The sequence below is a fragment of the Bison bison genome, unplaced genomic scaffold, assembly GCF_000754665.1.
Source record: "Bison bison bison isolate TAMUID 2011002044 unplaced genomic scaffold, Bison_UMD1.0 scf7180017864230, whole genome shotgun sequence".
Taxonomy (NCBI): Eukaryota; Metazoa; Chordata; class Mammalia; order Artiodactyla; family Bovidae; genus Bison; species Bison bison.
Genome location: NW_011494802.1, coordinates 1,282,488 through 1,302,893, shown reverse-complemented (window position 1 = coordinate 1,302,893; position 20,406 = coordinate 1,282,488). Strand labels below are relative to the sequence as shown.

Here is a 20,406-nt window from a genome sequence, read left to right as displayed (position 1 = left end):
TCACTTCAGCTGCCTGCTTGTGGCCCTGGCTGGTCAGGGAACTGGCTTCCACCTCAGGCCGGCCATGTCACTACACGGTGTATGTGACCTGTGCTGCTCTGGGCTTCCTGCTTCACTGCTCACTGCCTGACCAAAGAAATATGGCACTCTCCCATCTTTCCCAGGAGCTAACTTCTCTCTCTTTCTCTCTGTAAAGATTCCAGATGGTGGTGATCCCTGTATGCCCCAGTGGCTTCCAGAAGGGTAAGTGTGGCACTTCAAGGTTTCTGTGAATCTTACAGTCTCTTATGCTGCTTTAGCTTTTCCCTTGGGAAGCAGGAGAAACAGCTTCATCAGCTGGATTCTGGAGAAGGAAGAGGTTCCACTGTCGAGACGATTGTTTCTCCGGGGCAGAGGAGAGGACGCTGCAGACTGATTCCCCAGAGACGGAAGAGAGAGCTTTGCAGAATGGTTCCCCTGAAGCAGGGGAGGGAACTTTGGGGCTCCCCATCCTTATTTCTGGAATTTCTGCTGTATCGCATCATAGTGGTGGTATGCTCTTTATGTATAAGGATGAGAAAACTAGAAAAATATCTGCATTTAGAACTGGTTTCCTTCTATTCCACTGTTGATAGTGTAATTGCTTAGCTTGCTACTGGCCTCAGCTGTTGTGAGTCACTTACTTATTCCATTCTACTATAGTGAAGACATAAGTAGTATCCTTGACGAGCTCTGTGGGTTCTGTTTGTGTTTCTTGTCTGGGAGTTTCAGACCCATGTGATTGCACCAGAGAATCATTTTAAATTGTTCAACTGCTATGACTTACTGTTATTAAGAGAGGAAAGTGTTTAAGTGCCTGCACCACCTCTACCCTCCACATACAGCTCTCAATACCGTTAGGCTCTTCCTTCTGTCCTTGCCCCTCAAAGTCCTGATGTCGAAGTTCTCAGTGGCTGCCTCCTCTTCCTCATCACCAGGGAAGAAAAAAGATTAGATCAGAAAGTTATCAACTATATTTTTAAATGCTTCTTTTCCTTTTAATATGTCTTTTTTATAGCAAGAGTTAATCATGTGAATGAGCCACTCTTCTTTTGTCAAAAGCTCATTTGTGTTGCCAAAAAAAGACACTTCTTGGCTTAAGGTATACATTTTATAGTTTTCAGAATTAGCCACAAATTTGTGGCATCAGTTGCTTCTTCAGCAGCCCTTCTTCAGGGCTTTAGCATTTTTCTTCAAATAATTTTAAACTTCATACATACCAACGCAACATAACCAGGCTATTTTTAAATGGAGCCATGCAGGGATTTTCTAAATGTTTCCCTGTTGTCATCTTTCCCTGCCTTCAGCTTAGTCCTTAGAAACTGTCACAAGTTTCAAACTTTCATAGGTGTGGTGGTCTCATTGAGAACAAAGCTCACTGCCCATATTCAGGAAGCTAGATGATTAGAAATCAGCATAATGGGTTGCCTGCTCCAACTCCCAGCATATGCTGCTCCCAGCATAATGGGTTGCCAACTCCTAGCCTTGACCTAATTTGTGGCTCCATTTTTTGCCCGTATAGCTAGCAGTATGTACTTATTCTTCTGTGATATTTCTCTTTTCACACCAGCTGTGGTGTACAACCCAGCCACCCTTCTTTCCCCGCTTCATTGCTTACATGAAAACCAAATACCTGAGTTAATTTAATTAAAGCTCAGAAGGATAGTTTCTGAAAGGTCAGAGAGGTTTTTATAGTTCCTCTCATTTTATGGAAGTGACACCAAGATCCAGAGAGAGGAAGGAATTTTGGCAGAGGATACGTAGTGAATTAGTAGAAGAGTTGGGGATAAAATCCAGATTATCTCAATGTAAGAATGATGTTCTTTTTAGGAAATTCTCTGTATTTTTATTGTGTATTGTTATATGGAATAGCAGGCAAAGAACAGAAAAGTTAATAAATATAAAAAAAGTATAAGAGTTTTAGAAATCTCAAGTTGCTCATAGGCTTCCCCAGTGGCTCCGATGGTAAAGAATCTGCCTTCAATGCAGGAGACCTGGGTTTGATCCCTGGTTGGGGAAGATCCCCTGGAGAAGGGCATGGCAACCCACACCAGTATTCTTGCCAGGAGAATCCCATGGACAGAGGAGCCTGGTGGGCTATAGTCCATGGGGTTGCAAAGAGTTGGACATGAGTGGGTGACTGACAATTTCACTTCACTTTCAGTTGCTCCAGCTGTAATTTTTTTCTTGGTTTCTGTTGAAGTGACCATAGGGCTAGGCCACACTCTGAGTCACTTGGCTGTTTCCTTCTTAAATGGTCTTTTTTCCCCTCAAATGATCTTTTGGAAGTCTCTCGTCTACTTCCCCTGCCTCCATTTGATTATGCAGGCTCCTGTTTCCATAGAGACTTTTTCTTCAGGAGGCTTGGATAGACAGAACTGGGGACTCTTCCTCAGGGTGGAGAAGGTCTGCTTCTACATGTTCTTGTTTGTCAGTCTTGCTCACCTAGGCAGCACCTCTTCTGTAGAGCTATTCCTGAGCTCTATTCTAGCACAGGTCTGGAAAGACTTAACTTTAGGCATGAGTGTCTCTGGCCTGAGTGTAGGGAGAAGCTATCTTAAGCATCAGTTCCCACCTTTTATGGAGCACAGGGGTCTTCAAATAAACAAAGGCATCTTGGACTGGCATAGTGTGATAAAAGAGCTTTCAGTCCTTGGCTAAAACCTTAGAAGGAGACTGAGAGCAGATTCCATTGTTTGTCATCCCATGGCTTTACTTCCCTCACTTTCTGTCCTCCTTTTTCCTCTTAAAGGCCCATGGTGAGGGTCAGTTCATCCTTCTTTGGGGAGAGGATGAGCAAGGAGAATGGAACATTGAACCTGCCAGTAACTCAAGGGGAGACTAAAGGTCCTGACATATTTTCTTCTCTCCTCAGGCCAGCTGGAGGGCTCTATGGCATTGACAGCATGCCAGATCTACGCAGAAAGAAGCCACTGCCGCTTGTCAGCGACCTGGTGAGTGAGCAATCTTAGTGAGCTGTCAGGAATGGAAGTGGGGCCTTCAGCGACAGGTATTAGTCTGATGATCAGTCATTTAAAGCCTCACTGAGACTTAGTGATGGCTTCAGTAGGACCTCGTATGATCTCACTGGGGTCAGAGTGGCACCCAGGTACCCTAGAGTCTCAGAGCCAGATGTTGCGTAAGACTTGAACCCTTTTTCTTATTACCATTTTCTATTCCTGGTTTTTTCCCCCCTATTCAATCTATTTGATATTTTTTGTCTACTCCTTTTTTTATTTTTCCTCCATATTGTGCTCTTTTTTCCCTACCAGTTTCTCCCTTCTTGACTGACTGAATACAAGTATCCTTGTATTTCTCTTCATCATTTCTTTCTTTCCTTCCCTTTCCCCCTGCTATTGATATGTCTTTCCCATCTCCTCCTTTCTAGTGCACCTCTTATCCCATCAACACTTCATCCAGCTGGCTGGTTGAAGATTATGTCAACTTTTCTTGATTACCTTCTTTCATTGTCTTTCATCTCTTCTTTTTTCTCTTCTTTCTTTCTATTTTCCCTGCTTTTTCTCACCTTCTCTCTCCTTGCTCACCATTTTTTTTTTTGCTTAACCGAGTGGATGTCAGTATCTTACTCATTTCTTGTTTCCCGTCCTCTGTCTTTTAACCTTGTCCATATTTCACTTTATGGTATGACTCTCCTTCTAGGCCTTGGGCCCTGGGCAGCTGTCTGGGTTGGATACGGTGGATAGAGGATAGAGACAGAGGGGACTGGGACATATTTCCTGCTTTGGACTTCAGGGAAGAACCTCTCAGTTGTGTCTGAAAGCTTTCATGCCCTTGTGGGGTTTTAACATCATGTTGTTCCTTTTTCTGCTGTCCTCTGCGCAGGCTATGGTGAGTGTCTCCAGAGCCCATTTCCATCCTTTATAAAAGCCCGAATCTCAACCTCCCTGGGCACGCCCCCACTATTCTTGCTGCTCAGGCTGATGTAATGAGTTCTGTCTGCCTGGTGTCCACTGCCTTAGGGAAACCGTGTGCCGCTCTGGAGGCTGCCCCTAAAGCTCGGGCTTGGCAGACTCATGGGCCTTTCTAGCAGGGCATCCTAGACCTCATGTGTAACGCCCTGCCCTGCTTGATTTCAGTGAGGCTACATTGCCCTCTTTCACTTAGTGCCCTGCTCATTTGGGCTGTTGGCCTCCACAGCTACCTGCGATTGTGTGGGCATGGGCTGGTGCCCAGGACTGGAGATTTAGTATAGCATCATTGTTCCCAGTGATGGTTCTTGAATGTGACTCTGGCAGAGTTTTGTGTCTGTCCTGTTCTTAATGACCTGTTTCATACTGTAATTCTAGACTTTTCATTTTCCTCTGCCTTTCTTTGGGGCAGATACCTAATGGGGTCAGATACCTAAAAATGTTGGAGGAAGGAGAAACTCTTAGATGACAGGTACCCTGAGAGAAGTGCTGTTCTGTTCTATTATTGTTAGAACAGTTCCCAGAGGGCCTTGAGTTTGAATCTTAACCTCAGGTACTTGTTACCCATTACCTGTGGAGAGTCCCCTGTGAATGACAGTAAAAATAGAAAGTAGTAAGTTATCATCAAATAGCTTTGGTCACTGAAACTCCCTCCCCGGTACTTTGCCCAGCCCTTGGTAGTAGCCAGGGCTGACAGCAAGTCTTCTCTCACAGTCACTGGTCCAGTCCCGGAAAGCAGGCATTACTTCTGCAATGGCTACACGCACCTCTCTCAAAGATGAAGAGCTGGTAAGTGACCCTTGGGCTTTCATGAATCCACTCGCCTATGGCCCAGTGATCATCTCTGTAGCCATACACTGGGAATTCAAAAGTTTTGGGTGGAGTCTGTTAATGAAACAGATATTATAGCATCAAGTTTTCCACACTGGGAGAAGCAAAGGTCCAGACCAGGGGTAAACCTAAATCTCATGTTGGAGTACGTGACCACTCATGTCAGGGATTTATGGTGAGCCTAGTACCCTCTGTTTCCCTAAAGAGCCTGAATGCTGGGGCAAGGCTCAAATCTAGCATTCAGGTCATGGATGTGCTCCTCGGATGACCAGGAGCACATGATGTTGGGGCTTCTTTCTGCTGGGCTAGAATGTGGGCCGGGCCAGGCTGAAGCATCTCCTTGGCTGCCAGAGGTCTTGATAGCCATGCACTGGGCTTAGTAGTGGTATCTCTCAGCAGAGAACTAAAGTCACTGATGGATGATGGGATATGTGTTTTTCAGAAATCGCATGTGTATAAGAAAACCCTGCAGGCCTTAATCTATCCCATCTCGTGCACCACACCCCACAACTTTGAGGTGTGGTCAGCCACCACCCCCACCTACTGCTATGAGTGTGAAGGCCTGCTCTGGGGCATTGCCCGGCAGGGCATGCGCTGCAGCGAGTGTGGAGTCAAGTGCCATGAGAAGTGCCAGGACCTACTCAATGCTGACTGCCTGCAGCGTGAGTACACCTGTGGGATGACAGGTTGGGGAGGGGGCTTGTGGGCAGCAGGGCCTCTCCAACATAGTCTGGCAACAAGGAACCAGGATGGCTGAGCCATCATCCCTCCAATTTACCTAACTCTGAAGCTCTTTCCTTTTTAGAGAAAGTAGGTTCCTAAGTCAAGAGATATTGCCTTTCCCAATAACTTGTCTTGTAACAAGGTCTTGTAACACTCGCTTAAACACCTTTAGGAAAAATTCATTGAGCTTCCTATGGCACTTGGATGGAGTTAGAATCTCTTCCAGGATTCAGGTGATCCCAGAGGCTCTACTTGGGTATTGTACACACCACGATGACTGTATTGCCCAAAAAACTAGAGTATATTTAATCAGGGACGAGAACTAATAGGAAGAGAGAGTTCTGGGGTTCTAGGCCTCAGAGAGGAGCCTCTGAAGGTCTAGATCTCCAGACTCAGGGAAGGTGGAATTTACTCCTTGCTTCTAGGTGGAGATTTTAGACATTAGTACCAAGAACAGAATCTTCAAATGGATGAGGCAGAGGTCCAGAAGGAGAATGTGTGACTCCCAAAGCCCTTGCTAAACATGTGACTTGTGCCACCATCTGAGTGGGAAGAACAGGAGCAGGGAAAGCAGCAAGTTGTGGCACAGGAGGTGGTAGCGCTCCAAGTTCTTATCTCCTTGCTCCACTCCTGCTCGGCTTGCACTGCTATGGTTAGACCCTGGGAAGAGCAGGGGTGGGGGTGTGGGAAAGTATTCTCTTACCCCTCCAGGTCTTCAGGTGTTCCTTATTGCCACGCCACAGCAATGAAAGCTTCAAAAATTGTGGTAGGAGAAAGGAAGGTCACCTTTAGACTCACAAGCACTTCATTATCCCAAGGAAAGATATGAGACCTAAAAGGGCCTCAAGGAATTGTTGACTTAAAATGTCATTCTTTGAAGAACCCTAGATTGATGCCAGTGACATGGCTGTAGTGGACATGAAGAGACAGGCTGAACATAGCAGAAGAGTTGGGTGCTGGTGATGACTTTGCCCAAATCCATCATGAGGGGGTGACAAGGACAGGTGTCAGCAGCACCTTGCTTTAATTGGGAGAACTAGCAACTGGCTACATAGGCTGCTTGCTGGAAGCCTCTAAAGAGGTGCTCTATAATAGCCAGGGTGTCTTATCTTCTCTTTAAGAGCCTTTCCGAGGTCCCCTTCCAGGGAAATATCATTGCATGGGATATGCTAAATGCAAGAGTAGATGCAGCCCAGGTCACTTTTCATTTATCTAAGTTCTATGAAGTACAGAGTGGAATTAAATGCCCTTCCCTTTTCTGTCTAGACTTTCCTAGACAGAAAATCTGCTTTCCATCCTCCCAGGGTTAAGAGGTGAATGTTGACCTTTCTTCTTTGCTCCAAATTTTGTAGTTAAGACCTGAGCCTTTGGAGACTGGAGAGAGGTTAAGAGCCAATCTGCCAATAAAGAAAGGATGAATCCTTTGCCTGAGAAGCCTGGTTGGTGAAATACACTGGAGGAAATCTCTGTTCCTCCATAATCCTTAGGACAGCAGAGATGAGCTGGCTGGGGTCATGGCTGGTAAAAATGGCCCTTGGCCTTGCCAGGATAATACAGATGGTAACAATAGTAGAGAGTGTTTATTACTCAATAAATAAAGCACTTAGCCCAGTGTCAGATGGCAGGCACTGGGCTGGATGCTTTATGCTAATAAAATGCTTACTACAAATCTTGAGAGATAAGTGCCACTTTCTTCTCATAGAAGAAATGTATTTTCCCAGCAGGGAGTAGTAGAGTCAGGATTGGAACCCAAGTCTGTCAGATAACAAAGCCATAATTTTCTCACCATACCACAATGTCTTCTGAGATTTGAGACACTGGAGCCACAGGGGAGGATGTGCCCAGCTACGAGCTATGATGAATTCTGAGATCTATATCATGACTTGGCATTTGGATGAGTTTGGTGGAGTTGTGCCTATCCACAACCATTCCCTGGTAACTGGGATACCCATTTTGATATTTTGGCCTTAGACTTGGAGGGGTATCTCTCAACAAGCATGTAGATGGAAGAAAGACAAAACCAACTGCAGACTGAGCTACATTTTTTTTTTCTTTTCTCATGAAAAACGCAATATGTTTCTAAATAGAGAGAATGGACTAATTAACATATTAGTTATATTGTTAACATATAACAGTGATCAACTTTTTGCTATTCTTTGAGTTGCCTTTTAAACTCCACTGGCCAGGCATTAAACTCTAGCAGGCCCCACAGATACCAACTTTTCCCAGAAAAATACGTCTTCCTAAGCTTCTCTCACTGCTCAGTGACATCTCCTAAGCCCCATTCTTCAGCCTGATCCTTGATCTGGTAGGTGACCTGTTGGTTACCCTACTTTCTGTCTCTGGCCACTCTTCAGGGGCTGCAGAAAAGAGCTCTAAACATGGAGCAGAGGACCGGACCCAGAACATCATCATGGCCATGAAGGACCGCATGAAGATCCGAGAGCGGAATAAGCCAGAGATCTTTGAAGTTATCCGGGATGTCTTCAATGTGAGCAAAGTCGCCCATGTGCAACAAATGAAAACAGTGAAGCAGAGTGTGTTGGATGGCACCTCCAAATGGTCAGCCAAAATCACCATCACTGGTGAGCAGGCCAGAGTTTGAGGGGACAGGATGGCCTTGGCCATGGGGAGGAGCCTGGGGAGGAAGCATCCTGAGCATGAGGAAGCAGGGACTGTGGGGGAAAGAACACAGAATGAAGCCCTCATTATTCATTACTCCTCCTCTTCTAGACTCCAATGCCAGTGGTGCTGGGAGAGGCAAGACTGACGATTGCAATCTGAATGATAATACAAGAATTTAGTAACAATCTGATATTACAGACTTGGTTAGCAGTTTGATGTTATAAGAGCTGGGAGGCTGGGGGAAAGGGGACAGGCAGGAGATCAGGGAGTAGTTAACCAGTGATTTATTAGCTGGGTGCATATGACTGAAGCATGCATGTATCAGAACAGGTAACCTGTCTGGGCAAGTGGTCAGTTAGGGTCCAGGGAAGAGGTAGGATTCTTGGGCTAGGCTTTGAGGGAAAGGTTTAGGGCTAAGAATAGAAGTGGAGGAGTGAGGAAATCTGCTCCTGTACAAGGAGCAGATAGAGGGTGCTCCAAGATGGGAAGTATGAGTCGTACTTTGGAGGCCTCATGACTTCCAGAGTGTACTCTGAAGCCTCCTTCTGTGTGTGTCTGGGTTGCAGTGGTGTGTGCCCAGGGCCTACAAGCCAAGGACAAGACAGGATCCAGTGACCCTTATGTGACTGTGCAAGTGGGCAAAACCAAGAAGCGTACCAAGACCATTTTTGGAAACCTGAATCCTGTTTGGGAGGAGAAGTTCCATTTGTAAGTCATACTGGGAAAGTCGTCTTTCCTGGGACTGTGTATATTTTGGGAACAGCGTTAAATCCTGTTGTTCTGGACTTGGACTCTAAGAGAGATGGGGTAGAGGCAATGGAGAAGACCCATTTCTCACTTGCTTTAATTGGCTAGCATTTATTCTTTTCCTAGGTCTCCTTCTCATAGACTGTTGTATCAGGGTTATTGCACTCAAGTCTTAACTTGGGCTATTAAAGGGGCCCCTGGGCAAACCATACTGCTTTTTCTAGTGCTAGCAAGATTTTACTACAGCTAAGTGACAGAGCCAGAGACTGCCATGCAACTGTGTGCCTTGCAGCCCTGCCATCCTGTAATGCTAGACTTTTCATTTTCCTAACCCCTAGGAAGAATTAGTCTCTTCCAGGGAGTGGGGTGGGAACAGCTTGTCCTGCAAGTGGGTAGACTTGAAGATAGAAACCTTGGATTTGGACAATTTTCCATTTCCCTTAAGTGCTCTGCTTTTCTTTCTGCCTCAGCTTCCACTCCCTTCTCCTTTATTCAGTATCTCACTTTTGTACAGACTATTTCATATGACAGCAAGGGATGACTGCTGAAAAATGGCAAGCTGTAGCCTAGAACCTGGACTGGTGTCTGGTGAATCCAGATGCTTTATCCACCCCCGTTAATGCCTAGGACCAGGACTTTGAGTCTGAATCAGCCAAACAGGCAGCTTATGTAGAGACCTTCTGCTCTTGGCTACTTGGAAGGAAATTGGGAAAAGGAATTGGGGCCTATAAAAGCCATCTCCAGTCCAGAGGCGATAGTTACTGAGGGGAGCACCTTTTTGTCAAGAAGCTGACTGGTTCCTGCTTGACTATTACTTATGGTTAATTCTACACTCAATCTTGGCAAAAGGCCGAGAAGTGATACTTACAGTTAATGCTAAATGAATTGGCTCTATAGTCAATTTTTCCCACTTTTCATTTAGTAAGCAATTTGTATTCTTCTCAGATGGTAAACAATCTGCCTGCAGTTTGGGAGACCCAGGTTCAATCCCTGGGTTGGGAAGATCCCCTGGAAAGGGAATGGCTACCTACTCCAGTATTCTTGCCTGGAGAATTCCATGGACAGAGGAGCCTGGGGGCTTCAGTCCATGGGGTTGCAAAGAGCCAGACATGACTGAGCAACTAATACACACTTGTATTCTGTATAAGACACTCTACATGATATTGTCATCTAAAAATGTATAAGACAATGCCTGGCTTTAAGAGGCTTATTGATGATTTGTCTGTTATTTTTCAGTAGACCAGTAGTTATCCTATAATACTTTAACAGAATGTGCAAAGACATTATGAGAACATAGGATAAGGAGCAGCAAACTCTGCCAAGTACAACTTTTAGATAAGGCAGCAGGGATCCAAAAAGCAACTGCTGGGGATGGAGAGTGTGAGGGAGGTACCTGGCAAACTACCCCTCCAAAGCAAGCACCATAGAGAAAATGACAAGTCAAGTAGCTATTAAAGAATGATTAAAAAAAAGAAGATGAAGAAGGAGAATGAGAGAAGTTCACCAAGCGCATTCCCAGATATATGGGGATGTTAGGTAGAAAACTAAAGCAAATATGACCAGATGGGCTTACCATGAACATTTAACATCTTTATGGACTTCATACAGGACTCAGGGGAGGGAACTACCAACTGCTTCCTAGGGTTCTGTGGCATCTATCAGGCTGTTTTCTGTTGGGAGAGCTACCCAGGCTAAGGAGTGGAGAGCCATTTGCTCAGATAGCCCGACTCACTGGGGACTTGAGTACCAGTGTCCTGTGACTCCTTCTCTTCCTCTGTCAGCCTCAAGTGCAGCTGGTAGAGCTTTGGGAAGGAAGTGGAAGTCATAAGAGAGAGGGTTGCTGGGCCCGTCCATAACAGAACCTGCCTGACTCTCTTACAGTGAGTGCCACAACTCTTCTGACCGCATTAAGGTACGTGTGTGGGATGAGGATGATGACATCAAGTCACGAGTAAAGCAGCGGCTAAAGCGAGAGTCTGATGATTTCCTCGGCCAAACCATCATTGAGGTTCGAACACTGAGTGGCGAAATGGACGTCTGGTACAACTTGGGTGAGGAAGCAGGACCAGAGAAAGCTTCTGGGAAGGGAGAGCCTGACTGGGGAACCTGGGGAAAACCCTGTCTACCGAGTCCACTACTCAGTCCCCAGAGCATATACATCTCCATACAGAGCTTGCTTTCCCAACAGAGAACCCACCACAGATAAAGATGGGGACAGAGGCCTGGGGGTGTCTGGGGTGCACTCTAGATGAACATTTTTTCCATCTTTCAGAGAGTGAGATCTCACCCCTAGTGCCTTTAGCCCACCGGGCACTTCTTTTCTTCCACCCAGCCAGTTCTGGAGTATTTGTGAAGTATACGGTCACTGCAGTGAGTTCGGTTTGTTTGGTGAACACTTGTGTTGGTGCCCCCTTTCCTTTGGGTTAAGCCGGGATGGGAGCTGTCTGTGCTGTCTGCATTTGCATTGTGGTCAATCTCCAGTCTTCTTTCCTTCCTAGAGAAGAGGACAGACAAGTCAGCCGTCTCGGGGGCCATCCGACTGCAAATCAGCGTGGAGATCAAGGGAGAAGAGAAGGTAGCCCCATATCATGTGCAGTACACGTGTCTCCATGAGGTGAGCCAGCTCTTGGGAGATGGGGTGCCAGAACGCTAGGTTGGGAGGTGCCTTTGACAATAAGTAGGATGGCTTGCTACTTGAAGTTCTGGAGCCCGTTTTTATTTTATTCTTGGCTCACTGTGCGTGGCGGACAAGCCCAAGAAACAGTCCCAGCCTCAGTTCTCTTTTACTAACGCGAGAACAGACAACTGGGGCCATAGGAGTTACTGAGCAGTGACTCGAAGGACAGAATTTCTGTTGAACCCTATTCACACTCTCCTGGTCTTTACCAACAGGGTTTTTTCCTAATATATAGTTTAACTCTTTGATATCAATATATATTTTACTGTGTCTCCTATAGAACCTCTTCCATTACCTCACGGACATTCAGGGCAGCGGAGGAGTCCAGATCCCTGAGGCTCGAGGAGATGATGCATGGAAGGTGTACTTTGATGAGACTGCCCAGGAAATTGTGGATGAATTTGCCATGCGCTATGGCATTGAGTCCATATATCAGGCCATGACGTAAGGCTCCCCTGGGGCCCTGGGAAATGGCTACCAACTCTTGAAATAGCTAATGGAGGTACACTGATAGAGTGGACAGGTCCCTAGTCGGGTAGTAGGCAGTGATTCATTGCTATCCCTCTCTGAGCTGGGTGAGGTGGATCTGTACCCCAAGGCAGAGAGAGTAATGTATAAAGGGAGTGTGTTTATCAGTAACTCGGGGAGAGGGGAGTTGTCTGTCTACCCCAGAATTCACAGGGCATGGGTGTGTATACAAGAACAGACTTGCCCAGTCATCACAGGCCTGAGCATACAGGGTACACGTGCTATGACAGAAATCCCCACCATGAGAAGAGGTATAGGCTGTGTGTTGGAGGGGCTGCCACTAGAGCTCTGCACAGGAAACAACACTGGGTAAGCAGAAGGTAGCTAGTGCCCTGGCTGTGCTCTTGTATTTAGTTTGACTTAGTTCTTTGTATGTGTCATATGTTGTGCCACATGTTGAGAACACGAAGATGAATAAGGGGGCCTCTGTGTTTGGGGAACTTGGTGTAGCAGGAGAGCTGCTAAGCCGCTTCAGTTGTATCCGACTCTATGCGACCCCCATAGACGGCAGCCCACCAGCCTCCTCTGTCCCTGGGATTCTCCAGGCAAGAACACTGGAGTGGGTTCCCATTTCCTTCTCCAATGCATGAAAGTGAAAAGTGAAAGTGAAGTTGCTCAGTCGTGTCTGACTCTTAGCGACCCCATGGACTGCAGCCTACCAGGCTCCTCCATCCATGGGATTCTCAAGGCAAGAATACTGGACAGACAGACCAGTAAACAAACAATTGCATTATAATGTGATAAGTGCCATCAAGAAGTAATCACAGTGTATTATGAGAGCATCTAAATTTGAGGAGAGGCCTGTGAGGGAAGCTGTTGAAGAGCTGACACTTGAAATACAGAAAAGAGGGAAGGGCATTTCTGGTAGGATAGGTGCAGAGATGCTAAGATGCAACAGAGCATAGACTATTCAAAGAATTACAAGAAGTTTAGTCTAGATGGAGAAACATATTGAGGAATGAGGTTGGAGAATGGCCCTTCTGCCTTTCTTGCTTTCTTCCACTCCCTGGATGACTTCATTCAAGCCTATAACCTCAACTACTACTTTTGAGCTTAGGACTCCCAGATCTCTTTCTCCAGACCAGATCTTTTCCTGAGTTTCAGATCCATTTTGATTTGCTTTCTGGGTATTTCCACAGGCATTGCAAACTCAATATGATTCAAAATCCAAATCAACATTATCTCCAGCAAATCTGTCCTGTTCTTCCTGTATTTCCTATTTTAGTAAATGGAACAGTTTATTACACAGTTATCCAAACAGAAATTCAGATGTCAGCCTAAACTTTTTTTTCTTACTACCACCATCTAATCAGTCTCTGAAACCTCTAGATGCTACCTCCTAGAAATGTTTTTAATCTATCAGTATTGCTATAGCTCAGTAATAATGATAATAATAACAACAACTTCTATATACCATTTCCTTATGTGCCAGGCACTGGTCTAAGTAATTTATGAATGTTAACTCATTTCATCCCCAGGTCATTATTATTTCCATTTTGTAGGTAAAAAACAGGCATAACGAAGTTGAAATAATTTATCTAAGGTCCCTGAGTGGTGGAGCTGTGACTCAACCCTAGAATCTGGTTATTGGGTCTATGCTCTTAACCATTTCTTTGTTCCATTTGGTGCCTTGTTGCTTCTTTTCTGAGTGATTGCAATAACTCTTCAATTGGTCTTTCTGTCTTAGTCTTACCTCTCTCCAAGTTTTCTTTTCTGATTTTTATCATCAAGGTGACCTTTTTGAAAAACTAATCTGATCACAGTAAACCTCTGTTTAAAAAGTACCATACCATCTAGGATAAACTCCTTTTACTATCTGTTCTCTGTCTGCTGCTCCTCTGTCATTTCTTAGTATTTGTCTATCAAACACTTGAACAACGGCTATAAGGAAGGTTTCCCAAATGAATGACTTTCTCCATGAAGAGATTTGTTTTTGAAATACAGTTTCCCTTTGCCTGCATACTTCTCCAATGATTAATTCTTACTATCTTTTAGACTTGTTTCAACCATCTCTTCTTTGAGAAGCCTTTTTTCTAGTCTATTCTAGCCCCCAGCCATTCTAATTTAGATGACCTTCCTGTATGTTCCCACAGAATTTTTGCATAGCATGCCGTAAGTTACTGACGTATTTTCTGACACTTGCCAGGCTATCACCTCTTTGGATTCTGGAACTTAGCGTAGGGCCTGGCACACAGTAGGTGTTCATTGAATGTATGTTTGAATAAATAAATTATGAAAATCTTTGTCTGCCAAGGTGATCATACACAAGAGTGGGATCTTTTGATTACTTGGCTTTTGCCACAAACCCTGAAGAGTCTTTGAGGCTGAAGACACTGTTTTTCAGGCATTTTGCATGTTTGTCATCCAAGTACATGTGTCCTGGTGTGCCAGCAGTGATGAGCACCTTACTGGCCAACATCAATGCCTACTATGCCCACACAACTGCCTCCACCAATGTCTCTGCATCTGATCGTTTTGCAGCCTCCAACTTTGGGGTGAGTGTGATGTTAAGACATGTTACCTGATTGTTATCAATTAACAAGCGTTTGATTTTTCAATTGGTACTGCAGAGCTGATATGCCTAAAAAATTCAAATATATAGTGCCACCTAGATAGTGAACTTGTTTCCTTATAGGTATTTATTCTACCAGTAGACTCTCCTCAACACCATGGTGGTTTGGTAGGGGCACAACGTGGGCTGAGGGAGAAGTCTCTGGGCCAAAAGCTTGGTTGAGTCACCATGTTCCTCAGCCCTGCAGGTTCACAAAGGAACCTTCTTATTATTCAGTCTCTGTCTGACAGATTCATACCACTTAAGTTCATATGGTCTGACGTCTAAGCAAGAATACCAGTACATACCTGAACTTAACCCTTTCTTAGTGTCTGGACTGTTTTCCTGATCCAGGGTATATCCTTTCCTGTTATTAAAGTATTTGAGAAGTTGAATCATTGCTTGTAATGTCACCTGATGTAAGTTCAATATAAACTGGATGGAATATTTCTGATCCACCACAAAGACTACTCTTTAGAGATAAAATTACTGATACTCCCAAATCAGTATCTCTAATCTCTGAGTGCTTTTCCTTGGTAGTAATCACTTTTTTGATGTTGATAGTCTTTCTGTAGAGGAATTAGTGTCATTGATTAAGCCAGTCAAATATCTATTCCTTTCTGTTTCTTCACAGTATCTATTTACTTAATATCTGATGCTATATAATATTATCAATATGTGAGTTCTAGGACCACTATACAAATAGCCTACAGGAACGTGATTCCGTATTTAATTATACTTTTATAAAAATAAAGTATCAAATAGTATTTGTTATTTATTTTGACATTTAAAATGTATAAACTAAGGGAAATGATGTGGAATGTGGTTCCACCTTCCAAATGTATCACCGATCACCTTCCAAATGTATCACTATTTCTCTTTCCCCTCCTCACTGCCAGGCTGTGGCTGTTTCACTGTTAAGAGCTATCCCAAGATAAGTTAGGACACCACAAACTCAGGAATAAGTTGGAGACTGTGTCTAGAGTTTCCTGAATTAGTTAGAGTCCCAGTGGGATGGAGATGCGCTGGTCATCTCCTCTTGATTTGTATTCAGTGCTGTTTCCAGTCCCAGAAATGTGTCTCCTCTTGTCAGTGTGGGAAGAGTCCCCAGTCTGAATGCTAAGAGATGGAACAGGAATGACCTATCCCACTTCTCCTTTGCGTGGTTTGTTGTTCTCTTCTTTGGCAAATACAAGACCTGATGTGTCCCCAACTCAGTGTTTTCTCCTCACCCTGAGATGGTGCTCTTTTTGCTACAGTCTGAGGGCTCAGGAACTGATCTTTTCTCGTCTCCATTATTTGTTTACCACCCTTAGAAAGAGAGATTTGTGAAACTTCTGGACCAGCTGCACAACTCACTGAGGATTGACCTCTCTACCTACAGGGTGAGTGAAGACATGGCTGTGGGGTGGGATGAAGGATAATATCAAGGTCAGTCTAGAGAGACTATGGGCCAATCACAACTATAAAAATTGAAGGCAAGGAAAATTAGTCCTTTTCATCACATCTGAGTATGGCCAACATCACTGACACCTGTGGGTCTTCCAACTCCAGGGCCCATGCAGTGTTTAAACAGTAGCAGGTGTGGTTGCTGTTTATAGATAGTTGGCTTTCTAACCCCACACATGTCACTCTACCGAACTCTCTGATGATATTCCCATCAGGGAGTCTCCTAAGGATAATCTCTTCCAGAAATGCCCTTTAAAACATAGATAGTTACATTTTCTTGTTGTGTCTTGCCATATTCTCCTCATTTTCTAGGCAAGGTGTCGGATCTGGCTAAGGGAAGAGAGAGTAGCTTGGCTTGGGCAAGTAATTTGTAGCAGATATGTCCATTTCTAGAATGGAGAGAGGACAGAGATATAGCAGGAAGGTGAGTGTCTAGATCAGGACAGGGAAATGGGCAGTTTTTTTGTTCTTCCTAAGTTAGGCCGCCTTAGAATGACTTCATTACTTGCTTTAAAGTGTTGTGAATTTCCAGAACAGGCAATATACCCACATTAAAAAGTAAGTATAAAACAACCTCAAAGTCAAGAAGTGCAATTTTAATTATCTGCACCTTCAGTGCCCTCCATTTGCACGAATAATGGAGAGTTGACTGTATATCTTGTGTTTGGCATATAAGTAGCCTTTTGAAGGTTTAAAAAAAGCAACCCTTAAAATGGAGAGTGGTGCAGCATCTTCCTTAAGCTCTCTTTGGCAGCTTCTCCCTAAAACTCATGCCAAAAGGAAAGAAAGATCCTAAGGTGGAAAGATCCTAAGGAACTCACTCCAAAAGCAGTTCTGCTCAGAGCTTTGCCATCTGCTGGCTCCAGAATGGTAGAGTAACCAAGACCCACTGTACAGAAAGTATACGTCCTGGATCCCAGTCTTTTCTATGATGTGGCTCCACTTATATTCCATGATATACAGTTAGATTGTAACTTCTGAAGAATTCATTGTTTGGGTGTAAGACTCTTCACCCAAGAAAAAAGTGTGTGTGCGTGTGTGTGAATGTCTGTATGTTTATTTGTGCAAATACTCACACGTTGCATGGGAAGTAGGGTTGGGGGTAGGATATGTTGCTTTCTGGGCCTGGGGTTATTAACACCTGCTTTTGGCAAGGGCCTGAGTCCATGGAAAAGAGAGATATGTAGTCTTACAGCATTTTTGTTCTGCTTCACTAGGAAAGATCCCTATGGGTGGTCCTTAGGTGATCCCTTGCTTTTGGCAGGGAAGGCTTTCATATTCTTCTGTTCCTCTCTTACATTTTCTTGATTTGCAACAGAATAATTTCCCTGCTGGGAGCCCTGAGCGACTTCAGGACTTAAAGTCCACAGTGGATTTGCTGACCAGCATTACTTTCTTCCGAATGAAGGTAAGAGATGAATTTGGGCTGGGTGGCGCTAGGCTGGGGACCTGGCCCCAGGACATGGAAGCTAAGAATCATTGAGTATATAGTCTAAGGCTATAGGATCCATCACCTCTAAACCTATATTTCCATACATCTGTTCCTGAGTTACTTCCAAGAAGATCATGGATCAAGAAGGATGGACTAGGTAGTTCTCTCCGTCAGCTGTGCTGACAATTTCATCTCAGGGCAAGGTCCAGGGACCTTGAGAAGGATGAAGGAATCTGGGATAATTTGGGGGCACTTCTAGGAAGAGATCTCACTCAGGTCAGCAGGACCCTGGACCCATATTTTTTTTAATTAATTGGCAGGTGCAAGAACTTCAGAGCCCTCCAAGAGCCAGCCAGGTAGTAAAAGATTGTGTGAAGGCCTGTTTGAACTCAACATATGAGTATATCTTCAACAACTGCCATGACTTGTACAGCCGCCAGTACCAGCTGGTAAGAGGATCGGGCTCAGGTGGGGCCAGCTGTCAGTGGTTCTTGAAGCCTCAGCTTTCTTTAGTATGATTGTGGTGGAAGGGAGCTCAGGAAAAGTCCTTGATGTTCTCAGGAGTGAGTGGGTTGTGGAGTGGGGACCATCTAGATCATGTGAGACATTTGTAGATGGATAGGAACCATTGGACAAGATGTTACATAACTGAGTTGAACAGAAACAGCAACAATAAATTTTACTTTGGTATTGAAGAAAGGAACCTAAATTTGAACTCAGTTCAGGGAGTGAGTAGGTGAATTCTTAGTCCTTCCTAGAGTCTGCTGTCCCCCTGAGGTTAATTTTATTCTGACTCATGTAAACACCTCTGTGTTCCAGGCTCCCTTCCCCTGAGATCTGAGCTACTGGAGCCTTTGTTAAGCTTGCCGCACTCAAGGCTTCGTCATCCATCAACACATTCTCTCTGTTAGGGAAAGATACTGTTTTTAGCTTTTATCTTTCAGTTATACAGGAGTCTGTCTAAATACTTGGTCTCTATTCTCTGTCTCTTCCCTAGTGGCTCAGTTGGTAAAGAGTCTACCTGAAATGAGGGAGACCCACGTTCAATCCCTGACTTGGGAAGATTCCCTGGAGAAGGAAATGACAACCCACTCTACTATTCTTGGACAGAAGAGCCTTTTGGCTTCAGTCTGTGGGGTCACAAAGAGGAATCGGACCTAGTTTTAGATAAATCTAGACTTTGAAAGAGGCCTTATAAACCATTCAAAGACTTTCTTTAGCCTTTTTATTTTGCTTTTTTTTGGGTTTTTTTTTTTTAACTTTCTCTCATTCTTATTTTCTCATTATTTGTACTGAAGTAAACCCTCAGTGAAAGTGAAAATCACTCAGTCGTATCCAACTCTTTGTGACCCCATATATAGAGTCCATGGAATTCTCCAGGCCAGAAGGTAGCCTTTTTCTTCTCCAGGGGATCTTCCCAACCCAGAGATCGAGCCCAGGTCTCTCATGTTGCAGGCAGATTCTTTACCAGCTGAGCCACAAGGGAAGCCCAAGAACTCTGCTGTGGGTAGGCAATCCCTTCTCCAGAGGATCTTCCTGACCCAGGAGTCAAACTGGGGTCTCCTGTATTGTAGGTGGATTTTCTACCAACTGAGCTCTCAGGGATGCCCGAAGTAAACCCTTGGTGTCTTTCATTTCCCTCTACTGACCTTCAGTCCTTGATTCATTCATCTATCTATTCTTTGAACAAGGTCAAGCCCTAGGGATATAATCTGCATCTCACTTGCATTTATCTCTTCTCTTTTTGATAAAAGCCATTCTAACAAATAGGAGGTGATATCTCATTGATTTGCATTTCCCTAATGATTCAGTTCAGTTCAATTCAGTTGCTCAGTCCTGTCCGACTCTTTGCAACACCATGGACTGCGGCACGCCAGGCTTCCCTGTCCATCACCAACTCCCAGAGCTTCCTCAAACTTGTGTCCATTGAGTGGGTGATGCCATCCAACCATCTCATCCTCTGTCATCCTTTCCTCCTCCCTCCCTCAATCATTCCCAGCTTCAGGGTCTTTACCAATGAGTCAGTTCTTCACATCAGGTAGCCAAAGTATTGGAGTTTCAGCTTCAGAATCAGTCCTTCTAATGAACATTCAGGACTGATTTCCTTTAGGATGCACTGGTTGGATGTCCTTGTAGTCCAAGCGACTCTCAAGAGTCTTCTCCAACAACACAGTTCAAAAGCATCAGTCCTTCAGTGCTCAGCTTTCTTTATAGTCCAACTCTCACAACCATATATGACTACTGGAAAAACCATAGCTTTGACTAGACAGACCTTTGTTGGCAAAGTAATATCTCTGCTTTTTAATATGCTGCCTAGGTTGGTCATAACTTTTCTTAAAAGGAGCAAGCGTCTTTTAATTTCATGGCTGCAGTCACAATCTGCAGTGATTTTGGAGCCCCCAAAAATAAAATCTGTCACCATTTCCATTGTTTCCCCATCTATTTGCCATGAAGTGATGGGACCAGATGCCATGATCTTAGTTTTCTGAATGTTGAGTTTTAAGCCAACTTTTTCACTCTCCCCTTTCACTTTCATCAAGAGGCTCTTTAGTTCTTCTTTACTTTCTGCCATAAGAGTGGTGTCATCTGCATATCTGAGGTTATTGATATTTCTCCCAGCAATCTTGATTCCAGCTTGTGCTTCTTCCAGCCCAGCATTTCTCATGATGTACTCTGGATATAAGTTAAATAAGCAGGGTGACAATATACAATTACAGCCTTGACATACTCCTTTCCCGATTTGGACCCAGTGTGTTGTTCCATGTCCAGTTCTAACTGTTACTTCTTGACCTGCATACAGATTTCTCAGGAGGCAGGTCAGGTAGTCTGGTATTCCCATCTCTTGAAGAATTTTCCTCAGTTTGTTGTGATCTACACAGTCAAAGGCTTTGGCATA

General features: G+C 44.4%; 1 protein-coding gene across 2 annotated transcripts in view; it reads left to right on the top strand.

Annotated features, from left to right (window-relative positions):
- The window catches only part of UNC13B (unc-13 homolog B (C. elegans)), a 226,051-nt gene that overhangs the window by 186,542 nt on the left and 19,103 nt on the right, over positions 1 to 20,406 (top strand). For both annotated transcript variants that reach the window (XM_010846104.1, XM_010846103.1), the window contains exons 11-23: positions 197 to 243; positions 2,894 to 2,972; positions 4,662 to 4,736; positions 5,221 to 5,440; positions 7,859 to 8,086; positions 8,693 to 8,834; positions 10,755 to 10,924; positions 11,372 to 11,487; positions 11,831 to 11,994; positions 14,423 to 14,573; positions 15,946 to 16,014; positions 17,397 to 17,486; positions 17,831 to 17,959. In XM_010846104.1, the coding sequence (XP_010844406.1) occupies positions 197 to 243; positions 2,894 to 2,972; positions 4,662 to 4,736; positions 5,221 to 5,440; positions 7,859 to 8,086; positions 8,693 to 8,834; positions 10,755 to 10,924; positions 11,372 to 11,487; positions 11,831 to 11,994; positions 14,423 to 14,573; positions 15,946 to 16,014; positions 17,397 to 17,486; positions 17,831 to 17,959 (1,680 nt within the window). The remainder of the gene's footprint in view (positions 1 to 196; positions 244 to 2,893; positions 2,973 to 4,661; positions 4,737 to 5,220; positions 5,441 to 7,858; positions 8,087 to 8,692; positions 8,835 to 10,754; positions 10,925 to 11,371; positions 11,488 to 11,830; positions 11,995 to 14,422; positions 14,574 to 15,945; positions 16,015 to 17,396; positions 17,487 to 17,830; positions 17,960 to 20,406) is intronic.